Source organism: Corylus avellana, chromosome 8 (genome assembly GCF_965113065.1).
Source record: "Corylus avellana chromosome 8, dhCorAvel1.hap1.2, whole genome shotgun sequence".
NCBI lineage: Eukaryota > Viridiplantae > Streptophyta > Magnoliopsida > Fagales > Betulaceae > Corylus > Corylus avellana.
In genome coordinates, this window is record NC_142497.1 from 7,507,659 (window position 1) to 7,533,723 (window position 26,065).

At 34.1% G+C, this 26,065-nt stretch overlaps 1 protein-coding gene and 1 pseudogene across 3 annotated transcripts; one reads left to right on the forward strand and one right to left on the reverse strand.

Moving 5' to 3' along the window:
* Positions 1-2,112: 2,112 nt before the first annotated feature.
* On the forward strand, positions 2,113-12,937 carry DGS1 (dgd1 suppressor 1). The gene is made up of 14 exons (XM_059574345.2): positions 2,113-2,454; positions 3,076-3,190; positions 3,300-3,503; positions 5,161-5,298; positions 6,245-6,406; positions 7,269-7,463; positions 8,422-8,522; positions 8,708-8,797; positions 9,345-9,417; positions 9,490-9,518; positions 9,604-9,727; positions 10,478-10,588; positions 12,226-12,326; positions 12,486-12,937. Exons 1-14 carry the CDS (start codon positions 2,228-2,230, stop codon positions 12,604-12,606), a joined length of 1,791 nt encoding a protein of 596 aa, XP_059430328.1. The 5' UTR covers positions 2,113-2,227; the 3' UTR covers positions 12,607-12,937.
* A 6,751-nt stretch (positions 12,938-19,688) lies between these two features.
* LOC148584066 (protein GL2-INTERACTING REPRESSOR 1 pseudogene) lies at positions 19,689-20,486 on the reverse strand (annotated as a pseudogene). 2 transcript variants are annotated; one of them, XR_015913018.1, is made up of 2 exons: positions 20,359-20,486; positions 19,689-20,253 (listed from the first exon to the last, which is right to left on the reverse strand). The product of XR_015913018.1 is annotated as a protein GL2-INTERACTING REPRESSOR 1 pseudogene, transcript variant X1 (transcript). The 2 variants fall into 2 exon arrangements; XR_015913019.1 differs by having other exon boundaries at positions 19,689-20,257.
* Positions 20,487-26,065: the final 5,579 nt, after the last annotated feature.

A 26,065-nucleotide genomic window follows, 5' to 3' on the forward strand; every position in this document is an offset into this window, starting at 1 on the left:
AGCTTTTTCCCACTTATAAATACCCCACTTCCCTTCAACCATTAGCTTCATTCTCGCCCCCAGGCTATCTGAAACCCATTTTGTGAGTTTGTGAGAAGGAGATGTGATTCTTGGAGGTTTTGAGGTAAGCTTTTAAGCCCTACTTGTTCCTTAAGTTGTTATGCTCTTTTAATGCTTTTTTAGAACTAACTTAGTTGTTGGTTTGAATTTCTAGTTAGGTTGTGCCTTTAATCTTTGTTTAAGCGTTTGATTTTGATCAATGCGTTTTCGTGTGTATGGAGACTTTATTTTGATATAGGAAATCTTAGAAATCCTTTTGACAGCCTTATGACTCATTTGGGAGAGTAGGAGGATGTTTGGAATAAATGAGGTTCTACTTGAACCTTCTGGGCAGACATACGGCCACGAGACTGGACGTACGAGCCTCTTGGGCGGAAGTACGACCACGGACCCGGACATACGATTAGAAGCATTCCAGTGAACGCCATTTTTACCAGTCGTCCGATAGCCTATGTTTTCACATTCTAGGTTCGTTTTAGTTGGACTTAGGACTAATGGTAGGTTTTCCACATATTTGGAAAACCCGAGACTTTTGGGAGATTACTCGAAGAATCTTTACAACTAGGTGAGTAATGCTCGCCATTTATTTCTCGCATTGCATGACTATTTTATGTATCAAAACATGCATATTTACAACTCTCACGATATACACTTTGTTGCACATGAACTTTAGCTATTTGTGAAAATGTGTGACTTAACAAGATAATGATATTGAGACTTGTAAAAGTATGCATGTAAAATACAGACAAGATTAATTGCATCGTATGACATGGTGCGTTGATATGTGTGGGATAATGTCATGGGCTTACTATTCATATTAACTTTATGGTCAAATGTGTGTGTAATATATGAGTCTTGGATCCAATGGCTGTTTCGTAACCGGCACAACCTTAACGGGCTGTCACTACATGACATACATCATTAGTGGCGTGTGCTACCTGAGGTCGGATTCGATCGGGCTGCTAGTGTTATGAACGGTAGCGTACAATGGTCGGGGCACTAACATTGTATTACAGGTTCCTCAGGATAGTGCCAACCTTGCTGAGAAGGGGTAATATCTTGGATAGACCATAGTGTTGAACTATCACTATTACTCATGATTATAAGCATGTACTATATCTATATCGCATCCTAGATAACTGTCATGATTAAACTGTTGCATCCTTTATCAAACGGAGTTCATCACAAAAAAACTGGCATGGGTATTATGTGCATTAATTTCCACTAAGTCCTTGGACTTACTCATTTGTTCTTATGTTTCTCACTCCGTTATGAATAATTGTGCGGTTTAACTAGCATAGACGAGGATGCCTACGGACCAGACTTTGGTGATTGCTCATGACTTGATTAGAGTTATTTTTTGAAGACATGGACCCTGTGTGGCTGAAATCAATGTGGGATGACGGAAGAACCACACGGGCAGACATGATAGAGATTGTCATCTCTTTGGCATTACTCAAACTTAAGATTTGATCTTTTATCTTTTGCAAGACAATTATATTATGGTTCTGTAATATGTTTATTCGGATGACGGTCTGTCGACTAATACTTTGGTGACTTATTTATATGATGAGGTGTTATAATTATTCTGATGTATGAATTTTGTGGTTGTTTAGTTACTCTTTTCCTTTTCCCTTGAATAACAAAGTTTTTCGTTGAATTCTCTTGTTTATGAGAGTTTAAGATCCCTGAGTTCTGTTCCATGAGGGATAGGGCTGGAAGATGAACCAAGATATCAATTACCAGTTAATTGATTTTCCCATCGGGTTGTTACAAAAAGTGACACTGATGTTTTAAATATTTACATGTTATTAAAAAAACATGTAAAAAATATATACTATTAAAAAAAAAAATTCGTGTTTCATGTTTAGGACAAAATATATACTTTGTTTATGTTATTTAAAAAATATGTGCATCTCATATGTTCAAGGAACATGTTATTTTTATAGACTATGTTGAAAGAAATTACCCCGACCCACATGGGAGGAAACTTATATATATACTTTATTATTATTATTATTATTTTTTTTAAAAAAATTTCAATCGAAGTCGAAGCAGTCAAAGGCCGCCTGAGGAATTGAAATATATACATCGAATCAGCGATCCGGTGCTTCTCTTCCTTTCTTCTCCGGACAGAAGCCGAGAGCGACGAAGCTACAGGAACTCAATGGAGGTGGTACCTGAGGGGAGCAACGAGTCCAAGGACCTCAAAACCCTATTCTCATTCTACTCCAGCTATCTCTGGAACCGAGTGGTCGGTTACTTTCCCTCTTCGGGCTCGAACTTTCTCGGGAAAATCTCAAATCTCTGTCGCCAAGCGGCTCGCGCTGGGTACCGGAGTCGCAGGAAATGTCTCCCCCTACCATTGCCTTCCAACTCGCTCGACTCTTCTCTGTATTGTAGCTACCTCTTTTCACTTCTTTGTATAGTGTTTTTTCTTGTTTTCCTTTTATTTCTTGTTCGGTTGCCGAGAAAATGGAGGGAGAGAGTTTCGAGGTTCGCATTTTCTTTTGTTTCCTTGGGTAATGAAGAATTCGACTAAATTTAGTTCTATACTTGTGTTACATTTAATTGCTGTTCGTGTTCATTCTCTGTTTATTTTGTGTCAAGTTTTAATAATTTAACTGTGGTACACTTTCAACGATTGTTCGTATTTTAATTTTATTTTTTTTTGGCTGTTAAAAATGATTATGTAAAATACTGATGAGTAATTGATTTATAGTAGTCAGTTCCTTTAAGATATTTTGAATTAGTTAGATAGTAATTTTGATTGCTACTAATACTGAAATGTATTTATGTGAATGACATTTTAACTAAAGATAAAGTTTGGGAAATTCTTTTACTTTAATTTTCTGTAAAAGCAAGCTAATGAAAGATTTCCTATTTATGTTTTTTATGAAACATATCATGCTTTGTCAGCAGAGGAACATTTTTCTAAAAAATTGAGTTAATAATGCATTTGTTTCTTATTTTTGGGAAACATCAAACTATGGGTTAAATGCTCTACCTGCCCAGGGTTATGACAGAGACGTCTAGAGTTTATGAGGTTTTGGAGGATATTTTGGAGCACATCTTTTTGAATTTGCATAACATCCAGAAGAATTTGCAGTTTTGGCAATCTAGGGCGGAGGTTAGTAGACCATGCATATGATGCCCTTCAACTGATAGTTTATGTTAATTATTATTCTTTTTGTAGGGACATCTAATATATTGTCATTGTTTCTATGATATTATTTCAGGGATCCAATGCTCGTAAAATGTACTTCATGATTTTTGAGAGAGGGCCGCGGGCTTTTATTGATGGAACGGTGCAGCTGATACGTGAAAGTGTTGCTGAGGGTTCTTCCATGCAGCAGCTATGCCATTCTGCATCACATCACATATCTGAGAGAATAGCTGTCTTAAGTTGCTTAAGATCTGCGCTTGCTATGTTCTTGGCTCAGGTTTGCTCAATCTTATTCTTGGTTTCATTTTGTGCATTTGACTAATGATGGTCTCTTCATTTGTTTTTACTTAAATTTGTTTGTGTTCTCCATAAATAATCTTATGTTGTTCATTTTCCTTTTGCATTTCTTTATTGACAGCTTAAGCTCCCTATGTTTCTGTTGTGTGTGTAAAATATAATGACCATCTCTCATGATGTGTGGATAATATCATACTACAATGTTCTTGTACCCATGATAGTTTTCCTTTCCCTTGGAGGAGTATTTGGCGGAATAAGGTTCTCTTGAGAGTGACGGTCTTTGCTTGGTCGGCTGCATTGTAGAAGATCCTCACCATGGACAACCTAAGGAAGCAGCATGTTATTGTGGTTAATTGGTGTTGCATGTAAGAAGAGTAGGGAGTTAATGGATCATATTTTACTCCATTGTGAGATTGCAGTGCTCTTTGGAATACTATTTTCAGTAGTGTAAGATTGGTTTGGGTTATGTTGGTTTCTTCTTTCTTTGAGCTTTTGTATTCTATTAAATTGAGGCGAGGCATTGAGGATAAAATATGTTGGATCCCATCCAAAAGACCGAAGTTTGAAGTGAGTCCTTTTATCATGGGTTGTTCACTCCTTCTAGTTTGCCATTTTCCATGGAAGAGTATCTGGGAGTCAAGGTTCCGCATTTTTTGTGTGGATGTTGGCATTAGGGAAAATCTTTACTTTGGATAACTTGAGGAAGAGGTAAGTCATGGTGGTGGATTGATGTTGTATGTGCAAGAGGAGTAAGGAATCCGTTGATCATCTTCTTCTTCACTATAAAGTGGTAAAAGAATTATGGAATTCACTTTTCAATCTTTTTGGTGTTGAATGGGTTATGCCTAGAAGGGTAATAGAATTGTTGGCTAGTTGAAGAGATTAGTTGGGATGCTGTAGCATTTTGGAAGTTCGGTGGATGGCACCTCTGTGCTTAATGTGGTGTATTTGGAGAGTGGAATGCAATGAGCTTTGAAGATCACGAGATTTCAGTGGTTGAGCTAAAAAACTGTTTTGTTCAAATCCCTATAAACATGGATAGCGGTGTATAATAGTCTTCATTTTTTTTTTTTTTTCTGATATTCTGGACTTTTGTTTTTCTTTTTCTTTCTAATAAGGGCATTCTCTTGTATACTTCTTGTGTACTAAGATTGCATCCCTCTATGCTTTCTAATGAGATTGAATTGTTTAGTCAAAAAATGTTTAGTTAGTTTGCATAAGATATAATTTGAAAGCATCGTACCCTATTTGTCAAGGAACCATTCAGAATGCTAGGCCATCAATCTTGTTTAACTTTGCTAGGGTACTTAAGGCCTGCAATATGTCCTTGTTGACCATATTCTAGCCTATTTGGCATAGTGAGGTTTGTTAGTGAGTTTGAGGAACTGGTACATTATGTTTAGTTAAGGTTGCGGTTCCACCCTTTCTTACTCACTGACACTTCCCATTGCACACAAATGCGCATACACGCATACATGCAGATTACAAAATGCTTAACCATATTTTATATCTATAGACACTTGTATGCTACCTACTTAGCTTCATAGTTATGTATTGCAGGATAACTGCACGGGTGTTTATTGGTTTTTTTTCCCCCAAGAGTATATAATTTGATTTTGATTGAATTTCATTTATAGATTTACATGGAAGTTGATAGATTTGGGGAGGAGTTAGTGAAGGATCCTGAAAATTCATTGCCCTCGTTATTGGTTACAATTAATGGTCTATTTTCAAATTTGGAGGCATCAATTGGACATCTACATGCAACACGTCAGGTGACCATAAGACCTATCCTTTTTCATGACTGTGCTTGTGGTGATTGCTGTTTGCTTTTGCATTGTTTACATTTCTGTAATTGTGTTCACCATGTAGCATGCTGGACACTCAGATATTTTTGTTATTATTGCTATTAATATATGGGAAAATTGCTCCAAAAGTCCTTGAGTTTTGCTCTTATGATGAATTAGAGTATGAGTTTCTAATTTTGACAATTTAAGGTCCAAGTTTGGTCTTTGTGAGAAATAATTCTGTCACATTTTCCATCCAGCTTTTAACGGAAGACTTGCTAGCTGTCATCTTCTCCATGTCAGACAAACAAAAATGTGCCATGTGTATCCATATCCACGTCATTATGCCACAAAGGCAATTATGCCCAAAAATAAAATAAAATAAGAGAAAAAGAAAAAGAGAAGGTGAGACCCCACCACCCCCCTTTGCACCCTGCACCCATCAGAGGGGGGGTGGGGGTGGAGCCACTCCATTGCCCCCTTTGTGGGGTGGGGCCACCTCACCCCACCCCCTTTTGTGGGAGTGGAGGGTGTAGAGGGTGGTGGTGGGGGTGAATCTCTTCCACCTCCCACCGCCCATCTTTGTCCTTTCTCTTTTTCTTTCTCCTATTTTTTTTGTTTCATTTTTAAATTTTTTCCGGCATAATTGCTTATGTGGCATGGTGACATGGATATGGATATATGTGACACGTTTTTATTGGTCTGATGTGGAGAAGATACTAGCTGGCAAGTTTTCCATTAAAAGTTGGGTGGATAGTATAACAAAAGGATTTATTTGTTACAAGGCCAAAATATTGGGCTTTTTATTGTCAAAATTAGAAACTTAGGCCCTTATTTGACACAGGCAAAACTCAAGGATTTTTGGGGCAATTTCGCTAATATTTATTTTGAACTTCTAATTTTTATTTCTCCTTATACAATGAATACTATGCAGAGTGATTCTTCTGTTGAAGGGAGCAATTCAAGCCCACTACTGTTTGAGATGCTGCCCAAAGTAAATCAAGAAGGGTCGCAGTGGACTGATTGTGAAGTTAGAGATGCTATCAACTTGATTTATCAAAATCTATTGAAGTTGGACTCTTATTTATCTGATCTTGTAAGAGTTCCTGTGGTATTTTTATTTTTTGTATTGTTAAATCACCAATTTTCCCAAAAGTTCTAGCCTATAGTGAGTATAATCATTTAATTAATATTCTAATATTCCCCTTTACGTGTAGGTGCAGACCTTTTCTCAATGAATGTGGTTATCACTTAGAATATTTAACTTAAATGGGAGTATGATGTGGAGTCATGGCTTGAACATAGGTTTTCTGGTCTGATACTAAGTTGAATAATGGGAGAAAAGAAAGGGAAGAGAGAGAAGATGGGAAAAAAATAAGAGATAGAATGGATGTCAGAAAGAGAGGACCTTGAATTAGGGTTCCCACATTACTAAAGTATTATTTTATACTAGAGTGGGAAATGTACAGTTACGTAAATGCTCTATAAAATAAGAACAACAATATTGGAAATAGTACTCCTCATCAACAATCTTCAGATTTGGCTGTTAGTTAGAAGTATCCATGCTTTTGAGGTTATTTTGCATAAAAGAAATAATCAGACCTTTGATGGGGGAGGAGGTCTTGTATAACAAACTCAAAGATATATTTTCAAGATCTTTGTATGAATGGCTGTCCTTAAATGGACTAGACACATTCAATTTATTAGTTGGAGGATACTTGTCAATTCAAATTGGGATATTGTTAAATTTAGTTTGTTATTATTGAATGTTTTATTTTAATAAGACTAGTTATTACTTATCAAAAAAAAAAATTATTGGATGTTTGATAGGAGAGTAATGATCCAAACTTGTTTCTTTCGGGGTATGTTTGGGTGATTGACAGGCTTATGCAATGGTTTCTTGTTTAGTTGGGTCAGGTTTGAGACATGTTGTGTTGTTGCTTTTTAACTTCTCTTAGGTTGCCGAACATCGGAAACCCAGGAAGATAACTTTACATTGGATCCCCTATACATGTGGTGCAGTTGGCTTCTCTGTCTGTTCTATGTGGGTCCTACGCCACAGTAGTTTGATGGGAAGTTCTGACATTGACAGATGGATTCGTGAAGCGCGGGACTCAACAGTTAGCTTTTTCAATGATCATGTAGAACAACCGGTATATTAATTCTTGCTGTACTCGCTATTAGTTCCTTTCACATTGGAGTTTTTTGGTTGCTATTTTTTATCATTGGATGTTTTGGTGGCCTGTAAATTGCTTTTGTGTCATGAACATATGACCCCTTGAAGATTAAGATCTCGAGCCGTCAGTATTTTGTAATACTAGATGCATATGCGGAGGAAAGGGCCGCAAATGTCCAGTCCTAATAAAAATGACCCATTGGAAAAGATGTATCCCTTCCCTGCCTGATGGTGAAGAATATTTGACAATCAAAGGGGTTGGGCAGTCTAGTTGAAAAAAGAAGAAGTTGAGAATAAGAGGGATACTTGTATATCCATTAATTTTGTCTTTGTTGATATGGGCATTGATCTTACTAGTCACAACTGCCACTGTTGAAAGGGCCTCATTGTCAATGAATATTTTCACAATTAGTGTTGTAAGCGGTGGGGGATTAGTAATTGAATGATAACCTTGTCGTGTAATGTTGAGAAAGACATATTCAAGACCCTTTGACCTTGAGGAAATTGCACAATTTCAAATTTTTTAAAAAATATCAAGGGCTACTTCATAAACTATCATCAGACATTCAAATGGGAGTATATTGCCTTTTTTTTTTTTTTTTTTTTTTTTCCCAATACGGGTACAGTGAAAGCTTACTTTTCCACTTCCAGAGCAGTAAGACTGGTAAAAAATCTTTACCACTGATAGTGTGAAGAGCATTTTGGGAAGATTGTTTCCTTTTCATTAGTAATTTTGTCTTTTAAAATCTAGGCAGTCATTTTAGGACGCACCCCTGCGCGCGCAGGGGGTGTGGGGGGCGTGGTTTGTATCTATTCTTCATTGATGCTAGCAATTCTCTCTCACTACTCTCTCCCTTCTACTTATCCTTTGTGCATTGCATTGTTCATATCTCAAGTGTTCACAATTTTCAATGATTAACTCAATTGTTTAACAGCTTCTGTCTATTAGAGATGAACTTTTTGAGACATTTAGGAAGAGGCACAAAGGTGTTATGGAGCCTGAAGAAGTGCAGTTAACTTCCAATTCCCTGCGCAGGTTATTGTTTTTATACCATTTTCTCTGTCAAACAGATTCCCATTTGTTAACCAGACTATTCTTCATCATAGATTGCTTGTGGGATTGCATTGATTATTAATATCTGATTTCACAGTGAACATGATTTGGGTTTAATAGATCTTGCTGTTACTTAACCTTAAAATATTTGTCTCCTTCGTTTGCAGAATGTTGTTGACATTCGCTGAGCAGACCAAAGGTCAAAAGTTCCCAGAGAATGCATCAGATCAGGAAATGCTTGAAATAGTTATGGCCAGGTAGGTCTCTCGTAGTGTTTACTTCTTTTAGTTACTTGTAACAGGATTTGCTTATGGTGAGGTGCTTAAATATGCCTGGAAAACGGTTGTAGAGGATAGTTTTGTCCTTCCTATTTTGGTTCTATTTGCTTACCATGAACATTTTTCTTGAAATTACTTATAAAAAAAAACATTTTTCTTGAAACATCTTTTATTTGTTGTGTATTAAGTAGGATGAGAAAATAGGAACATCTGGTGTTGATAACCAATGGGAAATATTACTAAAACAATAGTTTTAACAGTGTTGGAAGTGAAGAAAGTAACTGAGATTAATTCTTGATCATAGAAAATGTAAGTATATGTTCAAGGTCTATGGATCATCCAAGGATCAAGACGATCAAGACAGATTTACATGTCAATAATGTAAAATAATCCAAGCAATAAAGATTTCTATTGAACTCCATATTCTTGTTAATGTTTTGAATTACGTTTTTATATGGTATTTGTGTAACTCTGCTGATTTTATCTTTTTATTAGAGAGATAAGTTCATTGATTTCTTGGATGTAGGTATGAAAAGGAACTTATGCATCCCATTCAGAACCTTCTTAATGGGGAACTTGCTCGTGCTTTGCTCATCCAGGTAATATACGCTATTGTCAATACGTACTTGTTTATGAATCAATAATTTTACATTTGTTTTGTCACATCACAGGTTCAGAAGCTGAAACTGGATATTGAGACGTGAGTTTCATAGGGTGGCTATCCAATTTTATTAATAGACTAGTTTGTCTGATGTTATAGTTCCTAAAAATCGTTCTTTGAACAGGGCAATGCTTGAGCTGGACCAGATTCTTAAGGCTAATGAAATCAACTTTGCCATTCTGGCTGCCTTACCAGCATTCTTTCTCTCTCTTGTTCTGCTCATGTTAATGCGTGCTTGGTTGAAACGGGTAGGAAGATTGTAAAGCTCTTTTTATTTTTATTTTCTAAGGATAATCTGATGATGTGAACTATATTTGTTGCATGTCAGCATGCGTGCAGTGCATAATGTAGTTCATTGCACTGTTTAAATGGCAATGGTTATAGCTTGCTGTATGTCTTTAGTTAAGGTCTTGTCTACTAGTGGGTTGCATATTCAATTTGAGAATATAATAATCTTCTAGGCAAGTAGCAAATTTTGAATTAAAAATTGTTAAAGGTTTTAAGAATTTACTTTTTTTTTTTTCTTGCCACAAATCATAATTCTTATTTCCATGATTATATTTTTGGTGGAAATTATACTCTTCCTAACATTTCAAAAATGTGTGCTTTTACTACTGACCAATTATGAATGGTTTTTGGAAATGGAGGGAAATGCATGCGATTGCCATTTTTGTTAACTGATTATTATGCACTGGTACTTTCGAAAGTTATGATTAAAGATGCATAGTTTTGAAATGGATTCTTTCTGGTCTCAATATCCATCCAGTTTCATTGCTGGACATTCTGCAGGATCATTGTTCATTAAATGGACGTTGTTGAAAGAGATTCAAAGCTAGAATTTTGTCTTTTTCTTATTTTAATGGAGTAACCTGTGCTACCCACTGGATGGAGTTATCAGACCTTTCCAAGTTCTGTTATCTCTACAATTAGGTTTCTCTTTCTTTTGGTTTTCCTTATTTAAGGCATAGCTTAATCTGATTTTTGCTTATTTAAATCAGGATACCAGAGCAGAAGGAAGGGGAAGAGTGGCTCGGCTCCAACGAAGACTGCTCCTTGTGGAGGTTGAGAAAAGGATTTTGCAGTACCAAACTTATGTTGACCAAGGGCAGGTATGTAGCTAAATATCTGGTCAATTCTTATCGAAAGAATTGTGTGTTTGTGTGGCTATGTGGCAAGGTGCTTTTGTGCGTTTTCCTTCACATAGAAGTATACAGTGAAAACTCTGTTGGCAGAATGCAGTCACATGAATGTAAGGTCTCCCATTTGTTAACAGGAGATTACTCATGCTATAAGCCTTAATTTACGAGTAGTTGCATATCTTAAGAATTTATTTTTCACTCTCATTTAAAGTCATTTTCAAACAAAGCAATCAAAATATATTTGTGCATCAAAATGAATGCGCCAAATGATAGAAATGGGCTGACACAAATCATATGCCTAAACTTATTCTATGCTTTGTTTAAAAAAGTAACAACAATAATTATTACATTGAGTCAGTAACAAAGTATTATGCGAATAAGTATATCTAGTAATTACTTTTTGCAACTTGATTGCTCTTTCCTTGTTTGTTTGTTCTCCTTTTTCATTTCAAATAAATGCATGTTAAACACTTGTTATGTGATTTATGTCAGCTATTGTCAAATAATTTGTTAATCCTTTTCTAAATCTTCACCTAGTTATGATGAAAAAGCTACCTGTTCTTCGCAGTTTTTCTTTTTTTCTTTGAGTAGGATAAATTAAAAAGAATAAAGTCTCTCACATGGTCTACCATCTTGACTAAGTGATCCTATAAAGATAAAGTAAAATGTCTGAAATCCAAAAATAGGTATCAATTGAGTTTAGCCCATGGAAGCGCATAGAATCTGCTGCTTGATTGGATGCTCTAAAAATCTTATTTATCTTAATCTCCAGTAATGTAGTGAAACATATCATGACACCTCCGAATTAAGGTTGCAGTCTTACATGGAAGAGTACATAAACAATAAGACTGTTTATACTGAGTTTCAAATTACATTTTATATGAATTTAACTTATATCTCGATTAATTACCTGAATTAAGTGTTCTCTTAAAGTCATAGTTTAGGTAAAGAGAAATTTCCTTTGCAACCTTTACTGAGCGCACTACTGTAGGCTGCTCTCAATCACCATGAATTACTATTCCCACTCCCAAGTTCTTAGATGAAACGACAACTTCTGCACTTACCCCTGATACTGGTGGCTTCTTTGACAGAAATATGCAACTTTTATCTTATATGTGGCCAGATTTAAAGTTGACAATTCGTGTTTTCACATGTTGGGTTCGTGTCGTATCGAGGCATGAGAATAAAACTATATAGGTTAACTATTTTTTGACCCATCTAATTAAACATGTCAAATCCCTCAACTTTAACCTGCTGATTTTGTGTTGGGTTTGCTAATCACGTAAAAAATTGTTGGCCCTAACTAGATCTCATCCTCATAAGAAACAAAAAGACGAAGTGAGAAATAATACAGTGACAATGTATGTTTGATAGTTTACTAACAAGTTTCAAGTATTCAGTTGCATGTTATGGAGTATTCCTTCTGATTTCATACCTTGTATTTCCCAATTATTCTTCCAAGGTTCTTTAATATACCTTATCGGATGGAAATTTCTTTCTGACTGCCTCTCATTGCTTTATTTATGAATCAAGAAAAAGACGTCAAGACACTCTATTTGCTTCAGTTAAATACACCACTCCTCCTTCATCTTTCATGTATCTTACAGGAAAAAGAAGCGCAATGCATGTTTGGATTAGCCTTATATAGTCTGGATCGCCTGTACCATGCTGTGGAGAGGCATGCAAAAGCAACTGGGGAATGGCAGTGGTTAGTTTTATTTATCTGTTTTACAAGCAAATCTGCTGAATTCTTCAATGTATTATATATATGCTTGCCTGTGTTGCTTGAGTGTGTCACAGAGCAGGAGAGTTGTGAGAAATCATGAATTTGGACAATGAGCTAACCCCCAAACAATATTTTGAACAGTTTGAGACAGGATATTATTGATCTAGGAAAGCCTGGCCTTCAAACCACATATAAGCTAATAGTGACATCGCGCATGGAGCGAATATACGACTGCTTGCTGCCTTCACTGAAACGCCAATAGCACTTCGCTTTTTCCCCTATCCTTTGGCTTTACAAATTGCTGTGTGATCACAATTTTGAGAGGTAATCTAGCATTTTAAATATCTACAATGCTTAAAATAGTAAAAGCACTTTGTATCACAATGCTCTGGATAAGCAGCTTTGAGAATTTTTTTTTTTTTTTTTTGTTACTTTTATTTTAATTTCTTATAAAATAAAAATAACTTTTACTTTATTTGTAGTTATGGCACATGATGTGATGTGTTGTGGGTAACTGAAGTTATATGTTGCATTGTCCTTTTATTTATAGATTTGGCTCAGGTAGTTTTCTCTCAATGATATAGACTTCATTTCACTCGCTTTCTCATAGTACACAGAGTGGTCATTGATGGGGCATCAGAAAATTGATTTTGTGCTGCCCCACAAGTTAAAAACAAATTAACCATATGGTAATCAGTTAAACTTGTTGCCCAAGGCATAACAATGATTCCTATCAAATTTCTGTTTATTTATTTGTTATTAAATAAAAAGGGAAAAATATAAAAAAAGCCCTTTAAACTACTAGCCGTTTGTAATGTAGCTTCCCAATGTTTGAAAGGTACTAAAGTAGCCTTCCAAATTATCAAAATGTATAAAAAATGCCACTTATTTTTTTATATTTTTATAATACCTCTATTCTTTTAACTAACAAAATAATAAAATAATTGTATAAAAAAAAAAACCAAACAATTTTTTTTTCTTTTTTTGGTAAAAAAAATCAAACAATTTTTTTTATTTAAAAAAAAAATCGTTTTTTTGGAATAAATAGTAAATAATTAGTCATTGTAGTTGGCATAAATTGCAAATAGTTTCATGTCGTATTAAAGTAAAATCAAAGGTACGGTTCTTAAAATATTCCAAAAAAAAAGGAAGGTACTAAAGTAGTCCATCAAACTACTAAATTGATTTACAGTGACTAATTATTTATTTATTTCAAAAAACTTTTATTTTTTTATTTTTTTTGTGGTTATTCGCCATTGGTTTTTTGTTTTTTTTTTTTACAATTATTTTATTTGTTAAAAGAATAAGAGTATTATAGGAATATAAAAAATAAGTGGCATTTTTAATACATTTTGGTAGTTTGGGGGCTATTTTAATATCTTTTAAACATTAGGAGGCTATATTGCAAATGACTAGTAGTTTGGAGGCTTTTTTATATTTTTCCCAATAAAAAAATATTCTAGATGTCTTTGGGGTTCAACCCTTTATCAAATCGCCTTTTGAGATTTAAATTTCATCAAATCGGTAGGTATGTGAAAATGATTAAATTTATTTTGAATAACTTACTTTTCGATTACTTTTGCAAATTATTTTAGAAAATTACTACTAAATCAGTAATTCTTGCTTTTACCTGATTTCATTTTGATCGTATTTAACCTTTTCTACTATCGCGTGTGGATTCCTTTCGATCCATTGACTTCAAAAACCTCTTCATAATTTAATAATTTATTTGTTTGTTCTTTTATTCATTGTCTTTTACAATAAATGTGGGTATTTTGATATGTCACTTCCACTTGTAGTTTTCACCATTTATATTCTCTTTTGCATAAATGAATAATGTAATTTATTTACGCTCTATAAACTCCAATATTATATGCTTACAACTTCTTTTAAACCAATCATTTCTTTAAAAACATTGTTCAAGTGGAGGCTATGATCTAATAGTATGTTGTGAATATTAGATGATATCTCTTCACTTGTCCTTTTACATTTATTTATTTATTTTTAATTGTAGTCGAAGTTTGCAAAGAGTGACATACTAATTGCGTAAAAAAATATTGTAAAACCATATGGTCCTAGTAAAAGACACAACTTGAAAGAAAATTTATTTAATTAGAATATTATCATATTTCAAACTTACAATTCTTAAAACAACCATATAAGAGAATTCCTAGTTTGGGAGTCATCGAAATATGATGGCCGGAAAATGTAGCCGAAAACTTATGTTAATTATGATTCATGAGTTGATTGTCCTCATAATAATTGAAGTAAATGGCAGTAACCCTACCCCTCCCTCTCTCGGTCCCACTTCATTTCCAATTAGCCTTCATGTTTTCCAACTTGATCAAAGTCATAATCACATTCTGATTCTCTGCCTAAATTCTTTGAAATTTGGTCACGAAATTCCAACAAATTTGAATCCACAATATTAATTTCATTCCAAATCTCTTATGCCGAAAACATATATATTAACCATGATACTTAAGAGACCTTAATTAATAGTTAGTAATAGTTAATGATCTGGTATATCTTAAGTAAAATCTGCCATCTATGTTTGCATGCGAGAGAACTTTGAATTTCCAACGTCTAAGAATTGAAGTACAAGGTTGGAGTTTTGAGAACAAAACAAAGTTTTCTTTTAAGCTGAGTTAAAAGAAATTTCGAACCCAATTTATAAAACTAAGTTGGCAACAACCTCGTGCATGATGAGTTATCAACGGCCCAACGTTTTGGCTCGTGTTGTGCTTAATTTAAGAATATATATTTTTTATATATATATTTAAGATCGTTATATATTAAGCATATATAGATCGACCGTTAAATATATAAAAAATTTCAAACTAAAGCATGATGTACCTTTTTTTTATATTTATTTTTTCCCTTCCTTTCTTTTGTCACTTTTAATATTTTCTTTCTTGGTTCTATCATTCTTTATTTATTTATTTTATTGATATTTTAATTTAGGGTAAATATATCTAAAGTCCTTGGGTCAACACGCCAAAATTTTTATCTACCAAAGTTTTTTTTTTTTTTTTTTTTTTTTTTTTTTTTTTTTTTTTCCGAAAATTTTTTCCATGGATCAATCGAAATTTCAATAAAATTCCTACTGTCAAATTTTTTTAACTGCCGTTATATTCTTTGAAACGCACAGTTTTGCTATGTCTGCATAATAATTTTTTATTAATTTAATTTAAAAAATTAAATAAAAATTAATAATTTTTTTTTAAAAAAAAATTGAAGGGCCAGGAGTGGGCAAATCACCCCTTGGGTGGCCTGCGGGCCACCCCAAATCACCTAGGGCTGGCCGTGAGCCACCCCTAAATCCTAGGGGTGGTCGTAGGCAACTCCTAAACCCAAGGGGTGGTCGTGAGCCACCCCCGAGGTGGTTTTGGGTGGCTCGTAGGCCACCCCTAACCTCCCAAAGGGTGCCCCCCTAGGGTTTAGGGGTGGCCTGCGGGCAACCCCTAACCACCCCTAAGGTGGGCCACCTCTAAACCCAAGAGGTGGATCGCGAGCCACCCCTAACCACTCATGGGGTGTCTCGCGAGCCACCCTTAGGTCGTTTTGGGTGGCCCACTAGGGGTGGCCAGGGGTAGCTTCTGGTCACCCCTTCAATTTTTATTTTTTATGAAAATTTTTTTATTAAATTATTTAAATTAAATTAATAAAAAAAATTATTATACTGACATGGTAAAACGGTGCGTTTCAACCAATCTAACTGCAGTTAAAAAAATTTGACGGTAAGAATTTTCTTGGCATTTTGATTAACCTAGAGAGTAAATTGTCGAAAAAAAAAAACCTTAAGGAGATGAAAATTTTGGCATGTTGACCCAATGACTTTATATATATTTACCCTTTAATTTATGAGAAATGCTTGATTTCATTAAAAAGTTTATCTTTTGGCTATTTTAATCCTAGGTGGCATGACCCATTTTAAAATTAATAGATTTTAATGGGCCATGCCACAATAAAAAATGAAAATGAGTTATGCCACATAGGATTAAAATGGCCAAAAAATAAATTTTTTAATGTAGCCAAACATTTCTCTTAATTTATATGTTACACTTACGATCAAATGAGTACATGTTAAATCTTACTTAAAATTTAAAATTTAAAACAATGATTTTTAAATTAAATATTTAAAATTTAAAATGCGACATTTTAACTGTTCATCTTTGACCTCAATTTTTATTGAGCCCTTGCAAGGAAAGTCCAATATTTTGGGATAAATGCAATTTTTGTCACAATGGTTTAAAGTTTTGACAAATAGTTCCATTAGTTTTAAAAAGTGTCTAATTACTTTTTAGGGCAAGTAAAAAACATATAGTCTTTACAGTTATAAAATTTGACAAAATCCGTTAATGTATTAAATTGTAGTAGCTAAACCACTCTCATCCGTTAATGTATTAATTTTTATTTTTTATTTTATTTTTTATGAAAAAATAAAAATAAAAATAAATGTCAAGACTATATATGTGTGTGTGATTTTTTTTTAAAAAAATTTTATTTTGACGTACCTTCTTTAAATTAACATACTTTGTCTACTATTAGGGTCCGTTTGGACCCTCGAGATGCTCCGGGGGTGGTGCGACCACACTTGGTGGATTTGGGGGCCACCCCTTGTTGCCATCGGCGGTGGCTAGGCTCATCGGGATCCACCGGGGGTGGTGCGACCACCCCTAGGTCTTGCAACGGTTGGTCAGCCACCCTTGCAATTCTAGGTTTTTTAATTAGTCTTTTTTTTTTTTTTTTTAATTTTTTAAAGAAGGGTTGGATTTTTGATAATTTAGTTCAATTCTAGTTAGAATACATATGTTTTTTTTTTTTTTTCATCTTAATTAATGATAATGAAGCATGCTAACTCCAAAAAAATGAAAAAAATATTTCTTTATATATACATATATAAAGCATAATTTATCTTTTAAAAAATTGTGTTTTAAAAAAAAAAAGACCATTCATTTCTCTTTCTCTTGACCTCTCTTTCTGTAATTTTGTTTACAATCGTACTTTTAATTTACAAAATCACAATGTTCAACACACTCCAAAGAAAAGTAGAGAAGAGTAACAAACCTACTTGTCACCCTTAAAAAAAAACAAAGGGAAGAAAAAAAAAATAGAGAAAAGAAAGAAAGAGCGGACAACCTCATTTTTACTTTATTTTTCTGGTCATATACACACACACACTATATATATATATATATATATATATATATATATATATATATATGAGTAATGCTTGGCTTTATTAAAAAAGTCAATCTTTTGACCATTTTAATCCTAGGTGGCATGATCTATTTTAAAATTAATAAATTTTAAACAATAAATTAAGAGAAATGTTTGACTTCATTAAAAATTTCATCTTTTGGCCATTTTAATCCTAGGTGGCATGACTCATTTTCCAAAAATCTATTAATTTTAAAATGGACCATGTCACCTAGGATTAAAATGGCTAAAATATGAACTTTTTAATGAGGCTAAGCATTTCTCATAAATTAATAGATTTCTAAAAAATTGATCATGCCACCTAGGATTAAAATGGCCAAAATATAAACTTTTTAATGAGGCAAAGCATTTCTATATATATACTTAACTAGGTTTTTTAAAATCGTACGTCACATTTCAAAACGGCAAACCATTAGAGCATCTTCAGCAACGATAAGTATTTTAGCTACTCAAAATTCATCTTATTTGTATTTTAGCTACTAATTTTTCAATACAAACTCTAATTGACTATTTATTAAGTCTCAACTTTCTTTAAATATTATTTTTTAGCCACACCTTTTCTTCCCCTCTGTGTCTCAGTCCCTCGCCCTCAACAAAACCAATAGATTTTCTGTCTTCAACCCAGCAAACTACAACACCATCAACAGATTTATTGCCTTGATTGTCTCTCATACTCTTTCGTCAACAAAGACAAGCAAAACCTGAGCTTTGCCCAATTCATATTTCGGGTTAAATTTTCAAGCTTTGGGGTTTTGGTGGTGTTTGGCATGAAGGGTTGGAGATATAATGCAATATTGGGGTTGATTGGCATCGTTGTGTTCAGGTTGGGGTGCATCACCACTCTATTTTCGGTTGAATTTGATGCTTGGGTTGTGATTTTTGTTGGGGTTTCTCTTTCTGCCATGACCGTGTGGGTATGTAGTTTGTTGGGTTTTTGGATTTATGAGGTGAAGGGACTAATTGAGGATGATTTTGTTTGGGGTTTGGGCCGTTTGGCTTTCGATTTTGGGAGGATCGAATTGGTGATGCTTTGTTCAGAATTTTTGTTGCTAATTCAAGGTGTCAAGGAGGCAGAGCGAGGACAGCAACGCCATTGTTGTGTGGACGGAGGAGAGGGAGAGATAAAAAACAATAAACAAATTTTTTAGTATCTATCGTCATTAGGCTAATTTGACTATAGCAAAATATTTGGAAAAGGTTAAAAAGCCTAATCCGCTGAAGCAGGGACGGAACCAGAAAATTTTATGAGAGAAGGCTAATCAAAAATAAAAAACTTAATGAATATGACCCAAAAAAATTAAGAATTTGAGCAAAAGTTTTTATTGGACATGGTCAAAAAATCTAAACATAGGGCCAATTTTTCTTTTGGAGGGGGGCCAAATGACTAAACTTAAACATTACTTTTTTTTTTTTTTTTTTTTTTTTACTTAAATTTTTTTTCCCCCCTTATTTTGGGGGGACCATGGCCTACCCCGGTCCCCCCCTCCCTCCGTCTCTACACTGAAGATGAAAACATTGAGCCATTTGGCTAGCTATTCTCTTTTTTTTTTTTTTTCTTTGACATGTCCACACAAAAGGGAGGAGGGAGATTCAAACTAGTAACCTCCGCTTTATTAGGCGTGATCCCAGTCGATTGAGATTGCTTTTGGGGGCGGCTAGCTATCCTCTTGAGATGCTCTTAATATATCATGTGAGCACAAACAATGACAACCTCTTGACGTCGTGGCCACTAGAAGCATCTTTCTAGAAGTTTGCACTACCCAGAATAATAAGAACACAAAGAGCAAACAATATTCTTTCTTTAAATATAGGGAAGAAAATATAAGATTGGCAAGATGAGGAAATTAAAAAAAAATGAAAATTCACAATCTAGTTTTGAGTAATGCTAAGAATCATCTTTTTATCCTCCTAAAATTTTTCAAAAGCTGATATAACTTTTAAAATTATTATTAAATTTTAAATAAATCATACTTGAATTTTGATTCAATGATGATTTTGAAAGCCACATCAGCTTTAAGAAGATTTTAAGAGAATAAAAAAATAATACCTATCATTACTCTCTAGTTTTATATATGAAAACAATATATGTATTAATCCTACAAAGTTGTGCGAACCCAAAATAATTTCTTCTGTTTATTTCCTTCATCTGAAAGGCCACCAAAATTCCTAAAAGAACAACAACATTAGAGAGGAAAAAAAAAAAAAAAAAGGCTAGGCAAAGGCCAAATGATCAAGCAAGCTAGCATCGAGAATTAATTAAGCATGCAGTTCCTCAATCGTCTATGAAGAACGTGCAAAGAGTCCTCCATCAGTTCCTTGTCTTGTTGGTGTTTGTGTTTTCTTCTATGAGGAAATCCAGCAGGACGGTGCTCTTGCATTTCGGGCATTTTGGATCTACGTCGGATAACATGACGTACATGAGGCATCGAGGACAACCTACGAGCTTCATCGATTGGGCTTCCAGGTTTCTGGGGGAGTACACTGTCGACTCTTTAGGCTCCGACGAAACGCATGAGCCCTCAACCGACATATCCGATGAAGAAGAAGAAGTCGAAACATTTGGCGACTCAACCGGTGTGTTTACCCTTGGTGGTGACAAGTTGAACTCCAATCCCAGTTTTGGACTATCCTCCCTCCGGCTCATGTTTGAAAAAAACACAACCTTAAATTTGCGTAATATTTTAACCTGTCTACAGCAATCAAAGTGTTAGCAAATCTGCTTTGAAGTACTTTGTTGTATTCTTAATTAATTTGTTTGTTAATATATAGTCAAAAAAAAAAAAAGATTTACCTTGTATATAAGTTGAAGGAAATTATACTGCCGTCCAAATGGAGAAACAGAGAGTCGGCGTGGCAACAGTAGGAAGATTTGCTAAGGACTCTGAGAACATATACCTATCCCACCGTCGACGAAGCTAGGTTTGGCATTCTCGTTGATGTTGGAGTACTTCTAATACCATTAAATAGTGAACTTGAGAGAGAGAGAGAGAGAGAGAGAGAGAAAACATCAGGTATGGTTGACTTGGATTGACTTGAAAAGGTGAAGTCGTGCGTGGTACAAAGTGGCAATTGATGGATCATTGTAAATGTATTTATTAACTGTGTGGCAATTGATGGATCATTGTAAATGTATTTATTAACTGTGGATGAAAAATGCCAACTCCTTGTTTTGGGGATAATATTTAGTTAGTTATATTGAAATTATATTTTTATTTTTTTACTTTTTTATGGGACAAAAATACTTATTCAATATAACTAATTAAATATTATCCAATTCAAATTAATTAGAGAGAATTTTAATTTGTTGCTCATAGGCCTGGCCGTAGGAAGAAAGTTATGTACTTCATCAATGACTCCCACTTGTTTTGTATATGTGCCCAACTGATTGATGAACAAGATAAATGAAAAAATGTTTATCTTTTTACTTTTTTTTTTTTTTTTTTTTCTCTTATTTTGGTTTAACATTTTCTTGTCAAAGAATAACTAAGCTCAAAATTGGTGAAGGTCCAACACGGGCTTAGGGTTATTTTTCAGAGGTGGGTATGCGAAATGGCCTTGTTTTACCAATTGATTTGGGCTTGGAAGGCTAAATAATCATTTATTATATAAATTTGAATATTGACTTTTATATTTATGACTAATTAATTAGCTATATTTTGAATAGAAAACTCAGCCAAGCTTGAAGTTATGTTTATGGTTGATGAGATCCATACTTTAGGAAGCAATATTTGACTACATAATATTCTTCAATCCATTTAAAAAAATTAAATGTACGTAGTTGCTGTAATTAAAGAAGATTTAATAGGGGAAGAGGAAATAGAGATTAATGGGTAACTGTAGCCAACATTTAGAGAGGACCAAATCGTAGTAAAATGATAGTACGTACGAGGGAATAAATATCAATAGAAGCTTGAGGATGTTTTTGAAAAAGAGAGTAATAATTTCCACCTATATTTCTATTTGCAGACTTGCAGCTGTGTTTTAGGATGAATCTGTCCTTTACAATTACATGCATGAGAGGATTATTATTTGCTTCTCTCTTCTATATATGGTAGATAGAGGTTTTGAGTTCATGCATGCAAACTGCAGTTGTGTGTATATATATATATATATATATATATATATATATCATTTTATTATAAATAAATAAATAAAAAGGCCAGTGGAAAAATTCTTTTCTGTTTTTGTTTTTGGCCATCCTACAATTACTCCCTTAAAAACGAAATGATGGTAAATCCACTGCTGTACTCCCAAGTCATCAATTACCATTAAGAGTAGGTTGGTCCAAAATTTAAGCCAGCTAAAAAAGAAAGCATATGGGCATCCAGTACGTCAATATTTATGTTATTCAATATTTACATTATTCAGCTTAACAAGCGTAATCCATAAAGAAAACGATCACAAAAAATTTAAGATGAAAATATGAAGCACAAAGCTAGAGTAGTAACTAAGGAAAAAAAAAAAAAAAATCACTCAAATACCAAAGTCCTGATACACCCAAATCTACTCACACAAAAGAAAATGAATGATAAAGAGAAAATTCTTTCTCTAATTCTCTATACCTTAGTGCATTACAAAACTTTTTAAAGCTAATAATTAAGAGTGTGTTTGTCATTGTAATTTTGCAGATTAAAAGTGTAATTTTAAACATTTTGAATGGTGTTTTTAAAAAATTGTAATTTGAAAATACAAAAAAAATATGCTTTTTCAAATCGCACGTAAAAGTTAAACTGCGATTTTACTAAATACTTCAACTATGGTTTTTAAAATCACATTTTCTTATCTCATATTTTTAAATCATATGTTTTAAGATGGTAACTCCTAATAAGTGATAAACCTTTTAGGAGAAAAAAAAAAATGGGGCAAGATTAATGAATACTATAATTGTGATTGAACTTTTAAAATTGTTGTTTAACCATAAAATCATGCCTTTTTTAAAAATGTATTCTCTTGTCTAAGATCTTTTTATGTTCTAAAACTAGAATTTTTTTTTTTTTTTGAAAAAAAAAAAAGAAGAAAAAATGTACTTTTAAGCAATGCATTTTTTACAATCATATTTAAAAGGGTTAAATACCAAATACCCCCATGAAGTTTTGTTTCTTTATTTTTTTCCCCCTAGGGTTTGATTTTTATTATAGGAGGTCCCTGTAGTTTTGATAATAGACCAATTAGTCATTTCATCAGTTGACTTAACGGAAGTCCACGTGGACCAATAAAATGTTGACACGTGGCACCTAATTAATTTTTTTTAAATTAAAAAAAATGTATTTTTTTTTAAATGAAAAAAAGAAAAAAAATTGGGGGTGGTTTCAGCCACACCCTAGGCTCCAAGGGTGTGGCCGAGCCACCCCCAGTACCCACTGGGGGTGGTTTCGGCCACCATCTTGGGCACCAAGGGGGTGGCTCAGACACCCCCCTTGGAGCCAAGGGGGGTGGCCGAAACCACCCCTAGGCTTCGTTTGGCAACATCCTTGTCCTAGATACTGTTTACTATTTGACCGGTTGACCATAAACTTTGAACTTTCAACCTCAAAATTTCACACACTTTTGACCATATTGCCCCCCTGCGCTCCATCCTTCACTTCTTGAATTTTTTTTTTTCCTTGAAAATCTCCAAAGCAAACAGCCAAGCGTCCCCTCTGCACTCCATCCTTCACTTCTTGATTTTTTTTTCCTTGAAAATCCCCAAAGCAGTGAAAGCACAGAACCAGACGTCCTCCCCCCGCTCCATTCTTCACTTTTTGATTTTTTTCCCTTGAAAATCCCCAGAGCACCGAACAGGCGTCCTCCCCCCCTCCCCCCAACCCCTTGCGCTCCATCCTTCAACGTCCCCCACGCACAAGATCACGATCGAAGGTACTGCATATAGATTTTTGGCTTGTGTACTGCATATAGATTTTGCCTTGTTTGGTTAGATAGAAAAAATGAAAGAAAATTAGAGAAAGAAAGGAATTGAACAGTCTCTACAAGAGACCGGCCACCATTTTCCCATTTTCCCATTTTCCCTTTGTGGCCTTCATCAAATTTCACTTCTCGTGCAAGTGAAATTATAAGGAAAATTTGGCTTTCTGGGATGGATTTTTCATGAAAGGGTAAACATTTGGGGTTATTGTTTGAGTCTGGTGGTGTCGGTGGTAGTGGAGCTGGGGGATGTTTTTATGGGCTACAATTGTAGAGAACACCCCCCTCCCCAAAAAACAAAAAATTAAAGAGGCGGAGTGTGAATTAATAATTGATGGTTGGATGATTTGGGGGTGAAAGTGTGACGATGGGCTCGCAGGGGAGATTGTGTGAGGGAGAAGAGTTCGTGCGCTGGGAAAAAGGGGAAGAAAACGAAGGCTGGGGGCAGAGTTCTTGCCTGGGAGAAAAAGGAAAGAAAACAGAGGTTGGGCAGCCTTCGTGCGTTGGAAAAAAAAAAAAGGGGAATAAAATGAAGGACAAGAGTGTAATTTCATAAATGGGAGACTGATGAGTTGGGTTGACAAAGCACTATTATCGAGAATGTACAGTGTCTAGGCTGACTCCAACCTGTTGCCAAACACCCCCCTAGGCTCCATGGGGGTGGCCGAGCCACCCCCATGGAGCCTAGGGGTGGTTTCGGCCACCCCCATCCGGCCAGATGGGGGTGGCCAGGCCAAAGGGGGTGGTTTATGTTCCATTATGAGATTGTTTTTTATTATGAAAGTTGGATTATTATTTTGACAGGATGAGAATTTAATTTTGCACATTATTAGTAAGAGTAATGCTATTTAAGCTATACAACTGTCATACAACTTTTATTATAATGTTTATATGGCAATCGTATAATAGTGTATTAATTAAATAAGATTTTAATATTTGTAATTCTATTGGTGATAATTTAGGTCATTGAGTTAGAGATCTCTACTTTAACAATAGTTTGTAATTCGATTGTTTTATGTGTAGAGTGGTAGAATTTTATTTTATTTTTTGACATGTCCACCAGGGCCGGCTAGACCACTAGGCGAGTGAGACGCTCGCCTAGGGCCGCCGGATTAATAAGGCCCAAAAAAAGTTATAGTAATTTTTTATTTTTTTTATTTTTATTTTATTTTTAATTTAAGGCCCATTTTTTTTTTAATAAGGCCCTAATATAATAAGCAAATGATAAAATAAGACCAATTATTTTCTTTTTTCTCTTTCCTTAGTTTCACTCAAAACAGAACGTGATGAAGAGAGAAGAAGAGAGAGACAGAACGTGATGAAGAGAGATGAAGAGAGAGAGAGAGAGAGAGAGAGAGAGAGGCTGGGCGAGAGAGAGAGCTAGAAGAGAGAAAACAAAGAGAGGAATCAGTGAATTTGGCTAAGTTCTTCAAAGGTAAATTTCTCTTTCCTTTAAGCTTTGGGTATTTGAAATTAAGGTGATTAAATGGGTCTTAAATGAAACCTTATGATTTTTTCATGGCTTCTATTTCACACAGTGAAAGAAAGACAGAAGCCGGCCTTGGTAAAGGATTCATCAAAAAAATTTGATATCTTTTTTTGTATTGTTTATTTTTGTGCTTGATGATTTTCTTGGTGGGTTTTGTATGAATTTTTGACAATTTTTTTGGTGAGTTTTATTTGAAATAGGTGTATCAATGAGGTAGAGATTCGTTAAAAAAAATTGATTAGCTTGATTTTTCTTGTGGGTTTTGTATGGGTTTTTGACAATTTTTTTGGTGGGTTTTGTTTGAAACAGGTGTATCAAAGAGAAAATGATTTATAAAAAAAAATATATTGAATTTTTTTTTGTAATATTTATTTATGTGCTTGATTTTTCTGGTGGGTTTTGTATGAGTTTTTGACAAATTTTTTGGTGGGCTTTGTTTGAAGCAGAGGTGTATCAAAGAATCAAGTGATATATATATATATATATAAAATTTTGTATGGGTTCTTGATAATATTTTTGGTGTTTTTTTTTTTTTTTTTGTTAGTTTTCTTTTGTGTTTTTCAGTTTTGGAACATGTGCTTAGGAGAGATTTGGTACGGTTCTTGGATTGATTCATAAAAAAAATAATAATAAATTTTTTATTGTTGTGTTTATTTTTGTAAGGATTAATAAAAATGAGAAATGTAAAGATGAGAACTCTAAATATAATAATAATATTAAAATTAATATTTAAATATTAAAAAAAAACCATTTAAAAATTTCTCCTAAGGCCCTAAAAAACATTGAGCCGGCCTTGATGTCCACACAATGGAAGGGGGATGGGAGATTCGAACTAATGACTTCTGTTTCATGAGGCGTGGTTTACAGCCGATTAACCGATTGAATTTAGTTTAGAATATTAACTAAATAATTAAATCAACATTTTCTACAATTTTTTATAAGCTTAAGCTTTTGAGATAATTAATAATATTTTAATATATATATATATATATATATATAGTTCGAAAAGGTTGGGACCAAAAATATATTTATTACCAGTCTTTTTACTTTGAGGCACTATAAAGGCACAACTTTTTGGCACAACTTTGGCCAAACTTTTCTCTTATGT

Excerpts from the sequence above, each read along its gene's own strand:
- DGS1 (XM_059574345.2), top strand. The coding sequence starts at position 2,228 with ATGGAGGTGGTACCTGAGGGGAGCAACGAGTCCAAGGACCTCAAAACC. Across the intron at positions 2,455-3,075 it reads AACTCGCTCGACTCTTCTCT|GGTTATGACAGAGACGTCTA; the intron begins GTATTGTAGCTA and ends CTACCTGCCCAG. Across the intron at positions 6,407-7,268 it reads ACTCTTATTTATCTGATCTT|GTTGCCGAACATCGGAAACC; the intron begins GTAAGAGTTCCT and ends AACTTCTCTTAG.